This window comes from Leptomonas pyrrhocoris (assembly GCF_001293395.1).
Source record: "Leptomonas pyrrhocoris isolate H10 chromosome Unknown, whole genome shotgun sequence".
Classification (NCBI taxonomy): Eukaryota; Euglenozoa; class Kinetoplastea; order Trypanosomatida; family Trypanosomatidae; genus Leptomonas; species Leptomonas pyrrhocoris.
Window position 1 is genome coordinate 471,187 of NW_015438378.1, and position 18,592 is coordinate 489,778.

Below are 18,592 nucleotides of genomic sequence, written 5' to 3' on the forward strand. Positions count from 1 at the left end.
GTGAACAACGCCAGACGATGTATAATCAGAAGAACAACAGGAAAATAGATACTGCACATGCGCACCAGCCTGGGCGAGAGATGCAAAGGCCCACAGAAAGGCACAGAGACGTCAATCACCACCACCACAACCGTACTACTACTATTAATAATAAAGCAGTGGCATAAAAGCAACGTTAGTGTACATTGGAAGGCGGGTTGCTTCTTCAGCCGTAGCAAATACAAAGATATATATGTATATGAAGCGAGGGACGATGCCAGCGATTTCTTTTTCCCGTAGTCGGTAACACCGACTCGTCGTTGCGCATCAACACCCCACGGTACGCTGCTGGAGAAGATCGTCGAGCTCGTCCAGCCGCTCCCGCCGCTCCGGATACGGCGTCGCCCACGATAAACGCGTCATCGCGGTTGGATGCGCCGCGCTCGTGCTTGTGGAGGAGACGTCGCCCTGCCGCGTGCCCATCGAGGAGGTCATGGAGACCTGCGCGGCGTCGGAGGTGGCGGACATCGGCGGCGTGCCCACGTTTGGCACACCAGTGTAGTACGAAAGGCGCCGCTGCGCATCCACCTGTGAGCGCAGGGCAGGCAGAAGAGCAGCGAAGGTTAGCGGGGGCGGCGCTGCTACGTCTGAAAGCGCAAAGGTCGAATTGGAGACGATGTGCTGCTGCTGCTGCTGCTGCTTCATGCCGCTGCCAGCCAGCCCCGTCCGTGCATTCGGCGAGAACCCAAACAACACGTTGAAGACCGGCTGTGCGTCCGCTAACGTGCGCGGCGCGTACACCGCATTGCGCACCTCGTCCCTTCCAAACCGCGCCGTCCAGCTGTTCGGTGCGACGCGACGCGCTTCCTCCACGTTGTCGGGTCCGCAAAGCTGAGAGAGGCGTTCCACTGCATCGACGCCGCGGACGAGCAGCACGAGCACCGTCCCGTCCTGAATCAAGTGTTCCACATGCTGGCGCACGAGATGAAACTCCAGAGCGGGGTGGTCGAGCACGGTGTCCAGCGCAAGACCCGCCAGCGTCGTGTCCACCGCAGTGAAGGACAGCTGAGAGCGCTGGTAGGCGAGTGTTGTGGCACGCGCGTTGTGTGAAGCACCGCTGCGGTTGTTGCCGAGATGCTGGAGTGGCTCGGCGGCGGATCGCGCTGACCGCCGCCGATCCTCTGCCGATGAGCCAGAGTGCTGCGAGCTGGAGAGCCGCTTCTGCGCGGGCAAAAATGCAGCGGTGGAGCCACCCGCAGCGTTTGCGGTCGCGGCGGCGGCGGGGGCGGCCGCCGGGTGGGCGCGATTTCCCTGTGCGAGCTCCTGAATGCGCGAGAGCAGCCGTCGATCCGGCAGTTCAGCCTGTCGCGGTGCCAGGTAGCGGCGCAGGCGGTGTCGTTGTGCCACTTCGATGGTATCTGTCAAGTCCGCTGCCTTGTCTGAGGACTCCTCGGTAACGGCGGTCACGGCCCCAGTAGCCCCCACAGCACTCGCCGCGGTGCTCGGCTTCGCAGATAAGTGCTCCGTCACGCGTCCCTTCACGGCGGGGTACTGCAAAACGACGGCGATGACTTGCTCCGGGGAGATATTGAAGAGGCGTCGATCTACCACAAGGCCGCCTGCCTGCAGCTCTTGCACAATGATGTTGTGTGCATGCTGACAGCTGGGCTTGCAAAGGAGAACGGTTTGCTGCCCTTCCTCTGTGATCATGGTGTTCTTCTACGCCGAGTTAGAAAAAATAATATATATATATATATACAGGTCGTGTTGCACCTTAGAGGGTACGCCGTGGGAAGAAGCGAAGGAGGTGGAGGGAGAAGAAAGTGCTGTCGTGTTAGGTGGAGAGGAATAATGGAGGAGAACACCTAGTGAATTCGGCGGTGAGAACCGCCACACGTGTCTGAGAGGGAGAGGGGGGGGGGCGGACAGTTTTGGGCACTGAGCAGCGTTCGACCGCAAACGGCCTTACCTCAACGAGACGGCAACAACATAGAAGCACACGCCGCCTCATCGTCCCACGAACAGCAGAAGGAGGTATGCAGATGCACACACACACACACACACACACACACATCCTGCCATCTCTCTTCCGTTAAACGGACACAAGGCGGAACAGGGAAAGCGTTCACAAAGAGCCGTAGAGCTCGCTCACCATTTGACAGTTGGAACTTTGCTGAGTCATGCCAGTGTGGGCGTGGACGTTACTGCAGAGTTAAACACCTTTTTTTCGCTTCTTACTTTTCATTCCGCAACGCCCGTTTCGCGCGCCATGGGGTCACCAACAAGAGGAGGATAAAACCAAAGGAGGTTGCGCCAAACAGAAGCCAAAACGCGGAGGCTGGAGTTACGACCGCCCCTCTCTCCTTCGCTTGCTTTCTTGCGCTTTCAGCGGCGCCATGGATGCACCGTGTCCCCGTGTACGCCACGTCTCCGTTTTGTATGTATAACAAATGTCACGGGAAGACACACACACACACACACACAGAGACACATTCAAAAGCCTTCAAACTCACGGACACAACCATAATAATAATAATAATAAAACCGATAAGGCAGAGGGAGAGCAGAACCTGAAATGATCCGTTTAACCCTCCGAGACTCACTAACTTCGAAGCAAAACACGCGCCAACGCAAACAAACAACAGAAATGTAGAAACCGAAAAGAAGCCCTTGAGAGCGAACGGAGGGAAAGAAAGGAAAATGAAAGTAAGACTTTGGCCGAGCGAGCGAGTAGGTCGGTGGTAGACGCACGGCAGCACGACGAAGCAGCCGAAGCAGCTCCCCCCCCCCTCTCCAGACCAGACAGAGACGTCTGCGGGAAAGCACCTAAAAAGACCAGGAGAAGTGAAAACAAAAATGTGCAAGCATCGCAAAACTCTACAGAGCAGTCGGACAGCGATACAGCGGAAAGATCTACGAGAAACAGAGGGGGGAGGGGGAAGGAGGGTGTGTCGGCAAAAGAAGAAAATATGAAACGACACGTGAGTCAGATAAGACGGCTCAGCAAGAAATATCGAGACCCACCAAAACGTGGTATGAATATACGTATACCTCTTGTGCATGCACGGCAGCTACATTGAGCAGCCCGGAGCCTTAACTCGATTCACAGAGTGCATGCCCGAGAACTAGTTGCCGCTCTTTCGCACCCCCTGCTGAAACGCACAGAGCCATGATGCGCCTCTGTTTTGGCTCTTTTCTTTCTTTTTCCTTTTTAAGGCAGCTGCGTCATGCCACCAGCGTTGGAGCGACCCTTAATGCCATCCAGAATGCCCTTGTCGATGAAGGTGACTATACGCTGCTGGGTCAGGGCGTAGCCGACGGCCATCGTCAGCACCACGATTACTTCCGCAATCGTCTCCGCGACGTGCGAGGCACACGCCGTACCCTTCTGCTCCTTCTTGCGGTTGCACAGATCCACGATGACGTTGTTCATGCCCATGCTCACCGCGCTGATAATCAGCGTCAGCACCACGAACACCTGATGGACGTACAGCAGCGAGAGGCGGGGCTGTAGGCGTTGCACAAGGATGGAGAGTACCATCGAAACGGCGAGCAGGATGAAGGCGATGATGCCTGCCGCGTAACGCGCAATCACTCCACTCTTTTCCTTTGACACGGAAACGGCCCAGGTGACGATGAGCATCAGCATAGCAACGCCATCGAGCGCCACCATGATGATGTTCATGCGGCTCAGCACGATGGCCTTCACATTGGCCTTATGAATTTGGGTGAGTACGGCCTGCATGACTGAATAACACGAGAATCACTGGGGGGGGGGGGGAGGGGGTCAAACGACACACAGAGAGAAACAGATAGGTGTATATATGCGAGAAGTACTTCAAAAAAATCAGAAAAGCTCCGGTAAAACACGGTTGTCCAGCCACTACACAAGTCAACGCTCGAATACAGAAGAGGAAGAGAGAAAACTAAAGAAAAGGTATGGCAACTAAAGAAATAAATAACGCGAAGATGCAGGTGAGCGACAGGGAAGACGGTGCTCTTCATTATCGCCACAAGAAGCACGAAGAGGCAGGAGGAGGTCGAATGCACCGACGATACAGTAATATGGGGAGCATACAAATTGCATAAAATAGAGGAATGCGGAAGAGGAATACGTTGAGAGAGAGAGAGAGAGAGAGAAGAGGAAGTAGGAGAAACCAGCTGTGTCGCATCATCAGAAGAAAGAAAAAGAAGAGGGGATGTGCTCGCAATGATGTCAGCGGTGGTGTTGCGCAAGGAAGCGCGTGAGCCTGCCACAAGGATGAATTACTTCCACCGAGTTCTTTAATGCAAGCGGATTCCAAATGCCCCTCCCTCCCCCTAAAAAGGGATACAAACTGAATGCAGATACCTTCTTTATCGAACGGTCGGAAAGGAGCCGACCAGAAAAGAACATACCCATTGGAGATCACCACACATACGTTTCCTTTTCTCAAGATCGTTCTTTCTGGAATCTTCTGGAGATGCTTGATTGAGACAAGGTGGGGAAGGGGAAGGGGAAGGGAACACATAACGACGATGATGAAAACGAAAGGAAGAATATATATATATATATTTGAGAGAGAGGAGGGGGGGGGGGAGAGCGCAGCAGGCCACAGTAAAAGTGAGCCCTACGACACGCCATCAGCACGACACTGGTGCAGGTCGACGCAACGTCTGTAGCTCTTCTCCCTCCCTCCTCCTTTCTGAGAACGTCGTGAACGGCCGCTTTATGCTTTAGATATAAACAACAAGAAGGGTCGCGAGTTTTGAGCCGTAGACGTAAAAGAAGCAAAGATAAAATCGAAAAGGCTGCCCCACAACACTCCCAGGAATATCCTTGGAAATTTCCGTGAGCAAAAATCCAAAAGGAGGTTTAATACACTACCGGAAGAAGAAAATCTGGCACGCGCGCCGTGCATCTGAAGAGAAAAGTCTGTATTCATAATATAGTTAAAAGAAGTGCTACATGTACCTCCCAATCCAGGTCGCAGAAAGGGTCGCGCCGCTTCACAGCAGTTGGAATGAAATCGAAAACACCCAAAACGCGTGTAGCAGCAGCGAACATATGTGGTTCATCTTTTACTTGTTGCTATCCACCAACACCGGTGCATCACCTCAGCGATGTGAGCTGCTCCGTGGTGCGAGGAAGACCAGGCACTCTCTGGTCATCCCGCGTGAAACCGAGATGCAGGAAGGCCGCACCATGCAACACAACGCGTATAAAACTCACCACATTACGACTCGTTTGGGGTTTCGCAGCTGTCGTTGTAGTGCTCCCTTCTCTCCTCTCTTCCCGCGTTGCGCCATCACTTCCCGTGAGGCGAGAGGTGATCGTCTGCCTGTCGGGCTGAAGACGTCGACTCCCCATCGTAGTCCTGCACCGCAAGGCGCCGCACACCGTCCCGCTTATGGCGCTCGAAGGCGGCTCGCATCTCGCGGTACGCCGCCGTGCTCATGCCGCTGCAGAAACGGCGTGGGGTGCGCACACCTGGTGGGACGAACCGCGCGAGAAGCAGCTGCGGATCTGGCGCGCTGCGCGAGTGACGCCGTAGCGCATCCTGCGCGGCTCCATCCTCTTCCTCGTTATCGGAAGCACCTGCTGCGCGCATACGACGCTGACACGAAGCCGCCACCCGCCGCATCAGTTCTGTTTGCTCCCCCAGCGGCATCTTTGGGTGTGTCATGAGCACGTCGCACCGGATCAGTCCGGGAACGTCCGAGAGGTCGGGGTACTGCAGGCGTTGCAGCTCCTCTAACAGCTGCTCCAGGCGATACGGCTCGCACTGATCAGCAGGGGTGGCAGGGAGGAAAGCATCTCGGTGCTCGGAGTGGAACGAGAGGACGCACAACAGCAATTCCAGCGGATATCGTCGCTGCCAGAGACAAATGTGGAAGAGCAGTGCGTTAATCTTTTCCTCCTCCGTGTGTGCCTGTTCCTCGGCAAGGGCGGCAGCGCAGGGAGCCAGTAGCTCACGTTCCCACGCACTCCGCACCTGCGACAACTCAGAGATGATGTTGTGCAGTGCTGACATGGGGAGGCGGCTCAGCTGCGAACGCACGCCGGCGTCGTTGGGCGTCGCAGCATCTTCGTTCTGAACCGTGACGAGAAGATGGAGACCGAAGCAGGCTGTTGCGCGCGTGTCGTAGACGCGAGCAAGCGCTTCGTTAATGGTACGGTGTGGCAATGCGGGAGGGACTTCGCACGGCTCAACATCGCTGTCGGACGTTTCTTCCGGTTGACTTAGCCCTTGAGAACGAAACGCGCGAGATCGGAAGCTCGCCACTGACACCCCGTTTAACTCTCTCTCCCGCACAATGCGCTTCAACTCTTCAATATCGCCGATAAGTTCTTCATTGGATAGCAGATGAGGGATGTAATGAAATAGTGGAAAGGTGCGGTTGGTGGTATTTCCACTGCGTACCTGTTCCCACACTCTCTTCCAGCTCACACCATACTTCTTTGAGAAACTCCTGCATTTTTTAACTGTCAGATCGGTCCACTCCTCCGCTGGAATCGTGACATAATGAACTTTACCTTTCATTTTGGCCAAACGGTTCGTAAACTCCATTGCAGCTGGTGAAGGAGTGGGGAGTAGCCCAAGATCCTTTTTACGCTTCAAAAGCAGTAGCAATGATAGTAATAATAACAGACGTTATTGTCGCGGTGAAGCAACCGAGTGAGGAGAAAAAGAAGAGGACAGAAAGCGATGGACTTTGACGCACTGCTTTACGGAGATGAACGAGGGAAGAAAACTAACAAAAAAGGTGAACATCTCGCGAAAGACAAATGGAGAAAAAAAAAGCTCTTCATGGATCGCACAAACATGGCATCACGTGCGGAGAACTCCACAGGAAAGGGGGGAGGCATCGATATACGTTTGAAGATGAATTTCCTGCCTCAAGGAAGTGCGACTATACCGCCACAACTCCGCCCCGTTTTGCGTGTCTGTGTGTGTTGTTTCCGTCTTTCGCCCATTCATGAAAGGGAAGGACAGAGCAAACATGTCCACAGAAGAAAGAAGTTTCGCACCACACGCAAGAACCACCAATACGGATACGCAAGCTGCGCCGATGGCAACGCAAATAAAAGGAGAAGCCAAATATATATATATATACGATCCACCAATCTATTTTCCTCCGTCTCTTTCTCTGCTGGTAATGGTCGAGCCTCCTGTAGAGGTAGAGGCAATTCTGCAGCAGAGTGATGAAGACGCTGAGCAGGCTGAACTCTCCTCATCCGTCGACCTCGTCGGGAAACTCCACCAGTACTCCAGTAGAAGCAAGCGCGTAGCGTGCGCGGCATGGAATGTAGCGGGGGGTGGTGTCTTCATCGGACGAAGGCGCACTCATCGGTACCCCTCCTATTGCCACCGTCGGCCGCTCCTCGCGGGATTCGTGCTGCATTCATCAGAACGACTCGGTGCCGTTCCTTTCGTGACTACTAAATAACAGCGCATAAAGCACCGTTGTGGAATTCAAAACGCAAGTGTTTGCAGTAAGAAGGAAGGAGAAAAAAGAAGAGGTATATCACATGCAGACGAGCAGGCCGAAAAACAAGGCAAATATGCGCTGAGGTGTCTCCACCCAAACCCGAAGTTCTTCTTCCTGCGTTGTGTTGGCAGTTGAAGTAGATAAGCAGCAAGAGCTCCGCGTTTTTCTTTTGGTTCCTTCGTTGACACAACGTTTACAGGACCACAGACCTGCAAAAGGCGAGAACAAAAAGAACCGGTGCTCAGTAGGGAAAAGAAGACGCAAGAAGCGCCAGTTCCCTCGAGTCCTTCATCTTCCACCGCACATGACCGTGCCCCTCGCGTAGAAACCCTTCCACTGCCATCAAGTTTGCGCTACATTATGTATTTTTCCCCCATCGGCATGAACTTACAAGAAACACGAACGTTCCTTCACCGCAACAACACCCCAACAACATTAATTCTAGTGAGTAAGCACCAAATAATGATAGTAATAATAATTTCTGTTTCTCTTGGTGAAGTGAAAACTACTGTCTTTATCATTATTATTACGAAGCGATCAACAGAGAAAAAAAAAAGAACACCGACCGCAGAAGCCGCAGCGAAGCGTTCTTTCTTTCTCGTTCTCCTTCCCGGTGGTGCCCAACGATGAAGAGAGGAACAGGTCAAACTGAAACACAAAAGTGTCGCCTCTTCCCTTCTTTTCCTTTATGATGTGCTGCGGTCTCTAAACACCAAACACCTAACTCAACACGTGCCTCCACAATACTTCCACCGTCGCCGTCTCGTCCACACACACACACACACCACACAAACAGTGATAATAATAATATGCAGTTGATGATGCCGATAAACCGTCGGGTTCCTCCACAACTTGTGAGCTGAAAACGAAGTCCGATAAATGACGTAGCGTACAACTTCTTCGCGTTCGCTGGCGCCCCCCAAAGGCTGCTTTGGGTGCCAGCGAGAAAGAGAAAAGTGAAAAGAATAGAATACATGTGTCGTCGAGAGGACGGATACAACTCCCATCAAGCGTCGCCAACCCCCCTTCACCACGGACCCGTCTACACATGTGTGAACGTGCGTGTGTGTGTGTGTGTGTGTGTGTTTTCCTCCGCGTTTTTGGCTGTCACCCACTCCGTCTCCTAAATTGAAAGAAAAGACAACAAGGCGCCTCTCCGAACGACCTACTTAGCCCCCTTCTTGCCCACAGGGGCGCTGTCTCCACTCTCTTGCCGAGCCGCAGAGGCCATGCCGCCGCGCCGCAGCTTCTTCGCCCCGGTCGTCGCGCGCTCCGGTTGCGGGGAGGTGCTGTCGATGGCAGGAACCGCCTGCTGCTGTTGCTGCGGTGGAGGTGGCTGCTGCTGCTGCTGCTGCTGTTGCTGTGGTGGAGGGGGAGGCAGCGGCTGCGACGCCGTCTGCACCGGCTGCTGCGGCTGCGACGTCTTCGCTGTGCGCTGCGGTTGCATGCGGTTGGAGGACGGCCCAGACATCGGCCCCGGCCCGTGCGGAGGCATCATGCCGTTGTTTCCGGGATCCATGTACTGCATGTGCTGCGGCTGGACGTGCGGCCCCCCCATCGGGCCAGGGGAGTTGTTGTACGTCATCGGGTTTGGCATCACGTGGTGCTGCTGGTGGTGGTTGATGGGGCCGCGGTTCGGCATCGGGTTCATCGGCTGCTGGTGGTACTTGTGATGCATATTCTGCTGCTGCGGCGGGGGTTGCTGCTGGCGAGAATAGTGCGAGACGTCGCGGTCATAGAAGTCCACATCGCCCGGCCAGTCCGTCGGGCACCGGAAGCAGTCGCTGTTGCTGGACACGACGGCGGCCACGTTGGCGAGGAAACTCTTTAGCAGCGGCACGAAGGGCGTCGCGGACGGGTTCGGACTGTAGGTCGTCTTGTTCTGCTGGTTTGCCTCCGGCGGTGGTGGGGGAGGGGCCACCGGCTCCTCCACCGGCGGGGAGACGTGTCGGGCGGCGGCGCTGCGGACATTGGCAGGCGGGGTCGGGCTCGGCTGCGCCGCGGCGGCCGCGCTGGAATTCGCGACAGCACTGGCGGCAGCGGCGGCCTCTTTGCGCGTCGCCTGCGCCGTCCGTTTGCTGCCGCGTGCGTCCCGCGTGACGTCAGAAAACAGCGCGCCTTCGTCGACGTATTCATTCGCCACGTCGGAGCGCTCGAGCCGGTGCTGGAGGTTGCGGGTGCCGGAGTTCTCAATCTCCTTCGCCGTCCGCTCGGCGTAGGCAATCTGCTCCTTGCTCAGCTTCGACTCATCCAACTTCGTCGTGTAGAGGTCCTCGTTGTAGGAGGTGCGCACACCGAACTTCGCGTTGGCCGCAAACTGGTCCCACTGGCCGGTGACGTGCGAGTCGGTGTCAAGCAAATCATCCGCGCCCTCCGCGGCCCAGTCGAGCGTCTTCAGATCGTGATCCCCACGATAGGTGTAGACGTGGCCGGAGCCCGGCGTCTCCGTGCGCAGCTTCATGGCCTTCGCCTCCATCATCATGATGTCCTCGTAGCGGAACAACCGCGTCTCATCGGACAGCTCCGACGCCTCCAGGGCATCGTGCTGCTTTGAGGCAAGGAAACGAGGATAGGATATGAAAACGCCCGCTTCATCCGCCGCCCCGTCGGCATCCGTGCGAGACACGAAGAGGCCTTCGCACAGGGCGCCATCGATAAGGTGGATCTGCACCATCTGGCCCACCAGGTTAAGGTACAGGTAGTCCAGACGGTCCGCATTGCTGCTCTCGTTGGGGCCGATCATCTTCGATGATGTATATCTTTTTTTTCTTTGTTTTTTTTTTGTATTAATTAGTTACGGTTTTTGCTGAGTGGAGGAGCATGGACTGTGTTGCGCGACCCAGATCATCCGCGGTGGTGGTGCGGCGAGGTCGGAAGAAGAAGCAGGGCGTGTGTAGAAGCGACGAGCATCAGAAATATTTCCTTTGTTCCCTTTTCGAGATAGTCGGCTGAGCCTTCATCGCCGCTGCCCGTTGCGAGTCGTGCGCGGCGCCACATCTATTCCTTTTGCCTTCGCTATCACCATGAGCTGTCTTCTCTGCCATCCACCCCTCCCTCCACGCCCTCTTTCTTTTGGAAGGGCTGCGGAGACGCACGGCGCCTTTCGTTGTGCGGTGGTTGAACGCCGTTGCGCACGGGGCCCAACACGCTGAAGAGCTCGACGTGTCCATCAAAGAAGCGCAGAAAGCAAAAGCGCTATGAAAAGTTAAACAAACAGAAACCGACGCCACACACCGTTTGGCCCCCTCAAACCGATCATCTTGCCTCACCCAGAGAAGGCGCACCTCTCCTTCACTTCCACTAATTCTCCCCTTACATAAACTTGTCCAGCGTCATCGCAGGCTTTTCCACCCGCTGAATCGAGGGGTACGGCGGCGGCCCGCTGCCCGCGTAGAGCGCGCCTTGCAGCTCCTCGCGGTCGTAGACCTTACGTCGGATATTCATGTAGTCGTGCCGGGCCGGGTCCGCCATCATCGGCACGTCCGTGTACTTCTCCGGTATCACGCGTTGCAGCTCCTTCGGCGCCAGTTCAAACGGCATCTCCACCACGTCCCAGTCGCGCTTCTTCCACTGCTTGCGCAGGGTTTGCTGAGCGCTCCATACGTCCACGTTGAACTGCAGCGTGGCTGGATCGCGCTTGAAGAGGCGACCTTTCTTCTTGTGGTCGATCGGACCGATCTCGCGCAGGTACGCGCTGCGGCCGCCAAACCGATTGGCGTCGTGCATGGGCAGCGTGTTAAAGGTGTGCTGACGACGGTAGTGCTGCGAGGGATGGGTGAACTGGCCGGAGGAGAGGCGCATGGCGGAGAGGGAGAGGGCGGCGACTGCCATCGGCCGGCTCCCGCGCACACCGCGCTGGCAAAAACCCTGCATTTGCTGAGGAATATAAAAAATGTATGTGTGCCGGCCAAGAGCTCACTGGCTAGAAGAAGCAACTCCGGCGTAGAAGAGGAGGTGGTCGCCGCCTGAAGTCACACGAAGTAGGAGCTGACCAAATCTTTCTCCCCGACACAGTGAGGAGCTGACGAAGACCAACCAGCTGCCGGGGCGTCAACGCCTGTTTTCTCTAGAGAAGTCGTTGTTGACCTTCTCCGCAGCATCATGATGCTCAAGAAAGGAAAAAAGCAAGAAGAAAGGAAATGGGTGTCAATGCGGCTTCGATTTGAAGATGCGTGATAACATCGTGATGCGCCGTCGCAGCAGCCTCGCCTGTGAAGCTGCCTTTGATCAGGTGAGGCTGCTGCTGTGAATGGGACGGCACTCCACGTACTTGATCAGCATGAAACACCAACGTCCGTGAAGCAGCCAAACACGTGTCTCTCCCTTCCGCTATCCATTTTTTCCCTTCTACGCAGCCACGGTTAGACGATCAAGGGTTGCGATTGCTTCACCATTCACGGTGAGAAGCGTCGGCCACGGTGACATCGCTGCGTCCGTCGACAAGGATAGTGCACAGTTCTGTTGACGTTGAACTCGCCTGTTTGAGCAACGGGGTTTGCTAGATATTTCAAACGAAGAACACAGGGGAAAAGCTTCATTAGTCAAAAAGATAAAATCAAAGAGCGTAGCCGAAGAAAGGAAACCAGCATGACGAGAGAGAGGAGCTTCGCTGCGCCGGCGAATCCGCCGCTTATCGCGAAGGATTTGGCGCGTTATGTGAGGAAAGGACCTTAACAGCAAGAAGTGAAGAAAGAAACAACGGCAAGTCTGAGAGCGTCGGAGGTGGAGGGCGGCAGGCGGCCGGGGGGAACACGCTCGTCAGCGTGCGGGACAGCTCCAAGAAAACAAAAGAATCAGAGGGAGAAAACATGGTACCCCCACACAGCTGCTTCGGCACAAAGCCCCAGAAGCTGCAACCGCAGCCCAGAAGCAGGAGAGGAGTAAAACACAATGGAAGGGGGAACAAGTCCTTCACGGAGGAACGGGCAAGAAGAGGCAGGCGAACGGCAGCGACAACACCAAGAAAGAATGCACGCGAAGTGCATTCACGAGCAGCGATACATGGCCGCGCGATCGGGAAGACAACGACACCAGAGGCGGAAAGAAAACGGTGGAGGGGTTGTCGAGCATCAACAACAGCAAGGACAGAGGAAAGGCCTACCTCACCTCCGCTGCATCGCAGAAGGGGGAGAGGTCGTGAACAAAGGACCCGGGAGGCGCGACTGCTGACCACACCCTACGTGCACTCGCCGAATTCCGGTGTCTCTCTGTCCTACCACCATGAAAAGAAGAAGAGTAGTTGCTCCTCACTGTGTCGCTGTACAACGCGTATACGTGTGTGCCAGTGTGCTTCATATATATATATATATATATTTGCATGTAATGGTCTACGTAAGGCTGCTACCACTCCGTGAAGGGCACCAGCAATTCGTTGAGCTCCTTCAGCGATTTGACAATGAGTTCGTGTGCCTCATCGCTGTCGGCGCTCGCACCTGACCCCGCCTCGAGCTTCATCGTTACCTGCTTGAAGGCCTCGCGTGCTTCCGCCTGCTTCGGACCTGGCAGCCGCCCCTGCGCCGCATTGAGCAGCCGCAGGGTAATCATGCACACCAGGTGATGCAGACAGCTCCCGAGTGTTTGCTCACCCCACGTCCGCAGCGTCGACATCCACTGATGCCGTGCCGCGGCGGTCCGCCAGACATCTTTGCTTCTCAAGAAGGTCTGCAGCGCCGTCGTCATACAAGCGGCGGCTCTGCCGATCCAGCGCAGCAGACTGCGGTATTTACTCTCCGAGGCGGTGACCAGAGCCGTGGGCCTCGCCACTTCCCGGCCACGCGCCGTGACGTCGGCGGTACGCGCCGGTGCGAGCCGCTCGACCATCACACAACACGCCAGCGCCTTCTGCGTCTCGGCCATCATCGAACACGGCGGTGGCAGAACGTGGCGCTCACGGCGGTGCGCGTAGCAGTCCACCACATCCGCATCGACCCACAGCGGCTCCTTCGGCGGCGGCTCGAGCGCGCCGTCGTCTGTGGTGGCCCGCACCTGCTGCAACGTGCAGCACGCAAAGCGCAGAAGAATTTCCTCCACAGCCCGTGTGAGGGCGCCGTCGGCCGCGGTGGGACTCGTGACCGTGAAGAGGCGCACCGTCTGCCACTCGCGCTCCGCCACATAGAGCGACGGTGCCAACGCTTCCGAATCGCGCAGCAGCTCGGCGATGCGCTGCGAGGCGGCGTGTGAGGCAGGCTCACCGGACAAGGCAACCCGCTCCATAAGCACGGATGCGTAGAGCAGCAGCGTGCAGGCCTTGGCCGACTTGCAGCCTTCGTCCGACCCACCCTGCTTGTACGCGTTTAGCGCCTGGGCGAAGAAGGTGTCGGCCTCCTCTGGTAAGTTATGCAGCGGGCCCACCAACAGCGGCTGGGCGACGGTGATGGCTGCCACGCCCAGTGCCGTCTCCAGCTTCCGCTCCACCACGCTTCGGTACACATCACCTAGCAGCAGCATAACATCTGCCCACTGCATCAAGCCGTGCGAGCCGAAGGCGTCACCAAACACAACATCCTCCGGCGCCTTGTGCGACGCCTGCAGCAGCGACTTGGCACGGTGCAGCACCTCCAGCGCCTTTGTGTAGCGCGCCGTGCGGTGGTGCTCCTTGCCCACCAGGTAGTACACCTGCGCCAGCTTGAGGAGGTGGCGCCGCGTGTGTGTCGCGACACGGCCGTAGAAGCGCAGGGCTGTAAAGGACAGGCTCACGACATCCGGCTTCAACGCGGTTAGCCACAGCAAGGTGGTGGGCAGTCGCTGGGACTGCGCCTGCGCCCGGGCCTCCAGACGAGCCCCGAGCTCGCCCAGTGCGCGGGTTGTAAAACCGCTTGCTGCGTCCGCCATGGCCAGCATCACCACATCACCGTAGAGCTCGCACAGGGCAGACCGCAGCGGCGTTGTGTCCACCTGCGTGCGAGGGTCAACTACGGTGCCGCACGGTGCCGTCCTGACGGTGCTGCCGTCGACTGCGATGGCGCCGCTTTGTGCTGCCGTCACGGCGACACGCGCTGGCGACGAAGTGCGCAACTGACGCGCATGGTGTTTGCTGCTGCCATTTGTGGTCGCGGTGTTCGTGGTGCCCTCCTCCCCCTCAGAAGCGGAGCTGGCGGGGGACAGAACGGATTCCAAAGAGGCGGTCGACGACGAGGAGTCCCCCACCGAGCCCGCTTCTTCCTTGGCGCCCTTTGCATTCCGTGTAATCGCTCTCTCAGTCGATGAAGGCGGTGCGGCAATCAATGTTTGCAGCGCTGACGCTGGCACTGCCCATGTGTTCGTTGTGCTCTGGGGGACTTTCAACGTCGAAGGGCTATCTGCTGCCGCTGTGGTTGTTGTTGTTGTGGTAGTGGTGGTTGATGCTGCCTCTGCTGCGTGCAGCGGGCTGATGAGTGCGCTCGTCTCCTCCAAGCGGACCAAACCCTCCACTACCACCTGCAGCAAATCCTGAATCATGGAGGCGAGCACCACCATGACGTCTTCGCGGTGATCGACCCCCCGCAGGGCGGTGCTCTTGCCGTCCTTGGACTTCGCCTCACTGCGCGCCTTCCGCATCACACGCAGGTGGTGGCAGCCGCAGTAGTACGCCTCAAGCGATGCGGCCACCACCGTGCACACCGCCGCGCTCGACGCCACCAAGCAGCGCGCGTAAAACGCCTGCATGAGCGGGTCTCCCGCGCTCCCTCCCGTCTCCACAAAGGCACGCCGAAGGGGAATATCAAACTTGCCGCACAGCAGCAGCGCATCGCGGTACAGCTCGGGTGACGAACACGACGCCGTCACGAAGCCGGCCGGGGTTTTCTCCGCGCCTGCGTTGCCGAGACTGTTATTCGCACTGTTGTTGCACGGAACACAGCTGCCATTGCTGCTGCCATTGCTATTGTTTGCCCCACTGCACGACGACGCAGCTGCGGTGGCGGTCGAGTTCGCATCCGCCTGCATCTTGCGTGCAACGAGGGCGGGCAGCATCTGAACCACGTCCACCACCGCCTCCCGCGCAACCGTCTCCGTCACGCAGCACGGCAGGAAAACGCGCAGACAGCGATGCAGCAGCGTTAGGGCGTCCTTCGCCCTGCCCACACCACCCTCGCGATACAGGTGCTGTCCGATGTTGAGGCAGGTGCGGCCAAAGTTCAAACTAAACCGATTGAGGTGCGGGGCGTTGCTCGGGTAGCGTGCGAAGGGGCTCTCCGTGCCCCCGATGTGACTCGTTGCGCCGCCCCGGCCTTGTGGATCTGCTTGGGCCGGCGAGGCAGAAAAATGTTTCTCCGTCTCCTCCATGAAGGCCTTCGTGTCGTCCATCTCCGGCAACTCGTACAGTTTCAGGCAGTCCTCGGTGAAGTCGCGGAACATCGCGTACGTGCCGCCGTCCCGCTGGCAGTGCTTCACGAGCCACTGCAGCGTCGTGCTCGTGAAGTTAAGCGCCGCCCCTGCCAGGCGCGCCTCCACGTACCCAAGCAGATCGTTTGTCTTCCGTACCTGGTAGTTCAGCAGCACGCCGTCGCAGTGCAGGTAGGTGCCGACGTGCGACACGTTGGCCAGCGTCGCATCAAACCAGCACTGCAGCGTCTCGCGTTGCTCCGTGTCGGTGGAGTCGGACTGATCGGCGGCTTTGATGCGCACCAGCTGCTCCGTGCCCGTGCGCTGGTCCAGCACCACCGGCGCGTCATTCCCCACCAGCAGCTCCGTCGAGTCGATGCGCCAGCGTAGCAGCTGCGAGTAGCGGTGCAGGTTGGCGCCAAAGTGTGACGGGTCGGAGGCGGAGACGCTGCACAGCCGCCGCTCCGGCACGGCGAGGGCCATCTGAGCAGTCGTGGCCGCATCCTCAGCCGCCGTGTCACGACCGTGCGTCTCCTTCATGAGGTACAGCGCTTTGCTGAAGAGAGCTTGTTGGCGCATCTCGAGCACCTGCGACGGCTGCGACGCGCGGGAGTCGATGACGATCGTGGGGCCCAGACGTCGCACTCGCATCGCCAGCGGCCGGGATGGAACGTATACTTGCTCGAAGATGGTCCGCACCGCCTCCGCACTCGTCACAATCAGCGCGTTCTGCTGCATGTCCTTCCAGTTCGCCATCGAAGTGGCCAACATGTGCTGCAGGGCCACACGCTGATCTCGCACGAAGCCCGGCGCGTGTTGATGAACGTTGAAAATCGGGTCGAGCGTCAAATACGTGCGCGGCGGGCGGTTCAGATCGGTGCCGGCGCTCAGCGGGGCCTCCATCGGCACCGCCGCCACCCCGTCCACCCGCTGCACGTGTGCGTTGCTGAGCAGCTTATTGATCGATCCCACCACGGCGGTGTCAACGGGCAGCACGCTGATCGGCTCGGAGTTTCCACTCGGTCGGTTGCGCTGCTCCGCGGCGTGGTCGGCGAAGCTGCGCGGGGGGCAACGTGCGGCGGTGACAAGAGAGGTTTGATGGGGCGGTGGGGTGGGAAAGGCGGTGAGGCTGCGGGTGTTGGCGCTCACGAGTGCGTGCTGCGCCGCCGCTGCCTCCTTGCCCTCCGCTGTCTCATTTGGCGCCAAATTCACAGATGCCTTCGCCGCTGCAGTGTCGTCATTGGCACCGGCAGGCTCTACGAACGTCGACTTGCGCAGCGCAAACTCAAAGTCCCAGCTGCTCGTCGCGAGTGGCAGCAGCGGGGCGGCTACTTGATTTGCCTGTGGCGATGCCACAGGTGCGGCTTCCCCCCTCGTACCGGAGGCATCGCTGCGCTGCGTAATAGTTTTCACGGTGTCCGTGCCCTTCACCGCACGAGGCTGCGACGCTTCGTTTTTTGCTGCTGCTGCGGTGCTCGTCTCCTTGCCGGCCGTCGCACCGGCGCTGTCGACCTCGGCGTTGGCGTTGCGCTCGAAGAGGAAAAGCTGCGCGTCGCGTGCCTTTGCCTCCTCACGAAGCTTTTTGTTTTGCTGGCGCTGGTGGTACCGCTTTACCTCCTTGCGGTGCTTCGTGCGGTGCGTGACGGGCCGCAGCGCCGCGTCGCCGCTGCGTGAGTCGACAGTGATGGGTGCGTCGGTGGACATTACGAATCAAACCAACAGGCAACGGCGCAACAGCAGGAACGGCGAGGATTCACCTCCGATGGGTGCGACGCTGCGGCAGCAAACTCTTATAGACAGCACAAAACGCTCACGAGGGGCGGAAACGAGCGGGAATCAACGACCCCTTGATATTGGTTCCTTCCCCACTACTCTGAAAAGGTGCCGAAGGCGCGTCAGCTTTAAATACGGCGAAGGCGCTAACAAGACTAATGTGGGAGTGAACAAGGAGCTCTTTCACACCACTCAATGTCGTTCGAAAAAAAAAAAAAAACAATTAGAAGAAGAAGCAAAAAGAGGCCACTGAAACTTTTGGGTTTCTTTTGGTCTTTCCTTTAGAAATAATTTATTTGCCGAACCACCGTCGTGGCCTGGATGTGAGAAGTGGAGAAGTCGTTGACGGGCGTTGAGGTGCTTAAGACTCCGCCGTCACAGTTTGTACTTCGGCTCGGGTGCCTTTCTCTTTTTATTTGGGTGTGGGTGTATGAAGTCGTAAGCTACGCAGCCGCAAACCGAGAAAAACAGCAGAGGAGACTCTCCTAAACTTACCCAGGGAGCGAGTTCAGTCCCAGACACGGAAGCGTTAGAGGAGCAGGAGAAGCGGGTCAGCGGTACGGCTGAGGCAGAACGGATTAAAAAGGGGGTTAGACGATTCTCGGCAAACACAACCTCCACTCTGTAAGAGCAATCCTAGATGCTTGTGTGTATGCTTTCAAGGAGATGCGGTGTGTGGGCGGCAACTAATATAAACAAGAGAGGCAAGTGAGAAGGCAGTGAGGAGGACGCGGTACAATACAGCCAAAGGGAATGCGGAAATAGAAGAAGGTGGCACCCCAACAGTGGGCGTGCAGCGGAGGCGGCTACAGCGAGATTAAATTGCAGTTCTCCGAGGGGGGCGACACCATCAACGCTGGTCTTCTCGCACCAAATCGTAAGCGAAGGCGAAGCATCGATGTTGAGAGCTTTGCACGACATCGACTATCGCTTATCGCTCTTTCTTTCCCGTTCTTTGCCGTGGCGACGCAGATCGCAGATGTGCACGGGGTGCAGCATCGAAAGAGAAAGCACGAAGAGAGGAACCAAAAAAAAAAAACTGGAAAGCAGTCGAAAGTGGTTCGCA

General features: G+C 57.4%; 6 protein-coding genes across 8 annotated transcripts; all 6 read right to left on the reverse strand.

Moving 5' to 3' along the window:
• Positions 1 to 306: 306 nt before the first annotated feature.
• On the reverse strand, positions 307 to 1,753 carry ABB37_08190 (unspecified product; the record flags this gene model as incomplete). Its single annotated transcript, XM_015807100.1, has 1 exon — positions 307 to 1,753. The coding sequence occupies exon 1, from the start codon at positions 1,687 to 1,689 to the stop codon at positions 307 to 309; it is 1,383 nt and encodes a 460-aa protein (XP_015654495.1). The 5' UTR covers positions 1,690 to 1,753.
• A 1,437-nt stretch (positions 1,754 to 3,190) lies between these two features.
• Positions 3,191 to 3,979, reverse strand: ABB37_08191 (hypothetical protein; the record flags this gene model as incomplete). The annotated part of the gene is made up of 1 exon (XM_015807101.1): positions 3,191 to 3,979. Exon 1 carries the CDS (start codon positions 3,722 to 3,724, stop codon positions 3,191 to 3,193), a length of 534 nt encoding a protein of 177 aa, XP_015654496.1. The 5' UTR covers positions 3,725 to 3,979.
• Positions 3,980 to 5,267: 1,288 nt separating this feature from the next.
• Positions 5,268 to 6,576, reverse strand: ABB37_08192 (hypothetical protein; the record flags this gene model as incomplete). The annotated part of the gene is made up of 1 exon (XM_015807102.1): positions 5,268 to 6,576. Exon 1 carries the CDS (start codon positions 6,501 to 6,503, stop codon positions 5,268 to 5,270), a length of 1,236 nt encoding a protein of 411 aa, XP_015654497.1. The 5' UTR covers positions 6,504 to 6,576.
• Positions 6,577 to 8,617: 2,041 nt separating this feature from the next.
• ABB37_08193 (putative mitochondrial PAB1-binding protein) lies at positions 8,618 to 10,278 on the reverse strand (the record flags this gene model as incomplete). Its single annotated transcript, XM_015807103.1, has 1 exon — positions 8,618 to 10,278. Exon 1 carries the CDS (start codon positions 10,193 to 10,195, stop codon positions 8,618 to 8,620), a length of 1,578 nt encoding a protein of 525 aa, XP_015654498.1. The 5' UTR covers positions 10,196 to 10,278.
• Positions 10,279 to 10,764: 486 nt separating this feature from the next.
• Positions 10,765 to 11,542, reverse strand: ABB37_08194 (putative mitochondrial hypothetical protein; the record flags this gene model as incomplete). Of its 2 annotated transcripts, none has more annotated exons than XM_015807105.1 (1): positions 10,765 to 11,542. In XM_015807105.1, exon 1 carries the CDS (start codon positions 11,323 to 11,325, stop codon positions 10,765 to 10,767), a length of 561 nt encoding a protein of 186 aa, XP_015654500.1. In that variant the 5' UTR covers positions 11,326 to 11,542. The 2 variants fall into 2 exon arrangements, with proteins under 2 accessions (XP_015654500.1, XP_015654499.1); XM_015807104.1 differs by having other exon boundaries at positions 10,765 to 11,539.
• Positions 11,543 to 12,792: 1,250 nt separating this feature from the next.
• On the reverse strand, positions 12,793 to 18,213 carry ABB37_08195 (hypothetical protein; the record flags this gene model as incomplete). 2 transcript variants are annotated; one of them, XM_015807107.1, is made up of 1 exon in its annotated part: positions 12,793 to 18,213. In XM_015807107.1, the coding sequence occupies exon 1, from the start codon at positions 17,455 to 17,457 to the stop codon at positions 12,793 to 12,795; it is 4,665 nt and encodes a 1,554-aa protein (XP_015654502.1). In that variant the 5' UTR covers positions 17,458 to 18,213. The 2 variants fall into 2 exon arrangements, with proteins under 2 accessions (XP_015654502.1, XP_015654501.1); XM_015807106.1 differs by having other exon boundaries at positions 12,793 to 18,182.
• Between the last annotated feature and the right edge of the window lie 379 nt (positions 18,214 to 18,592).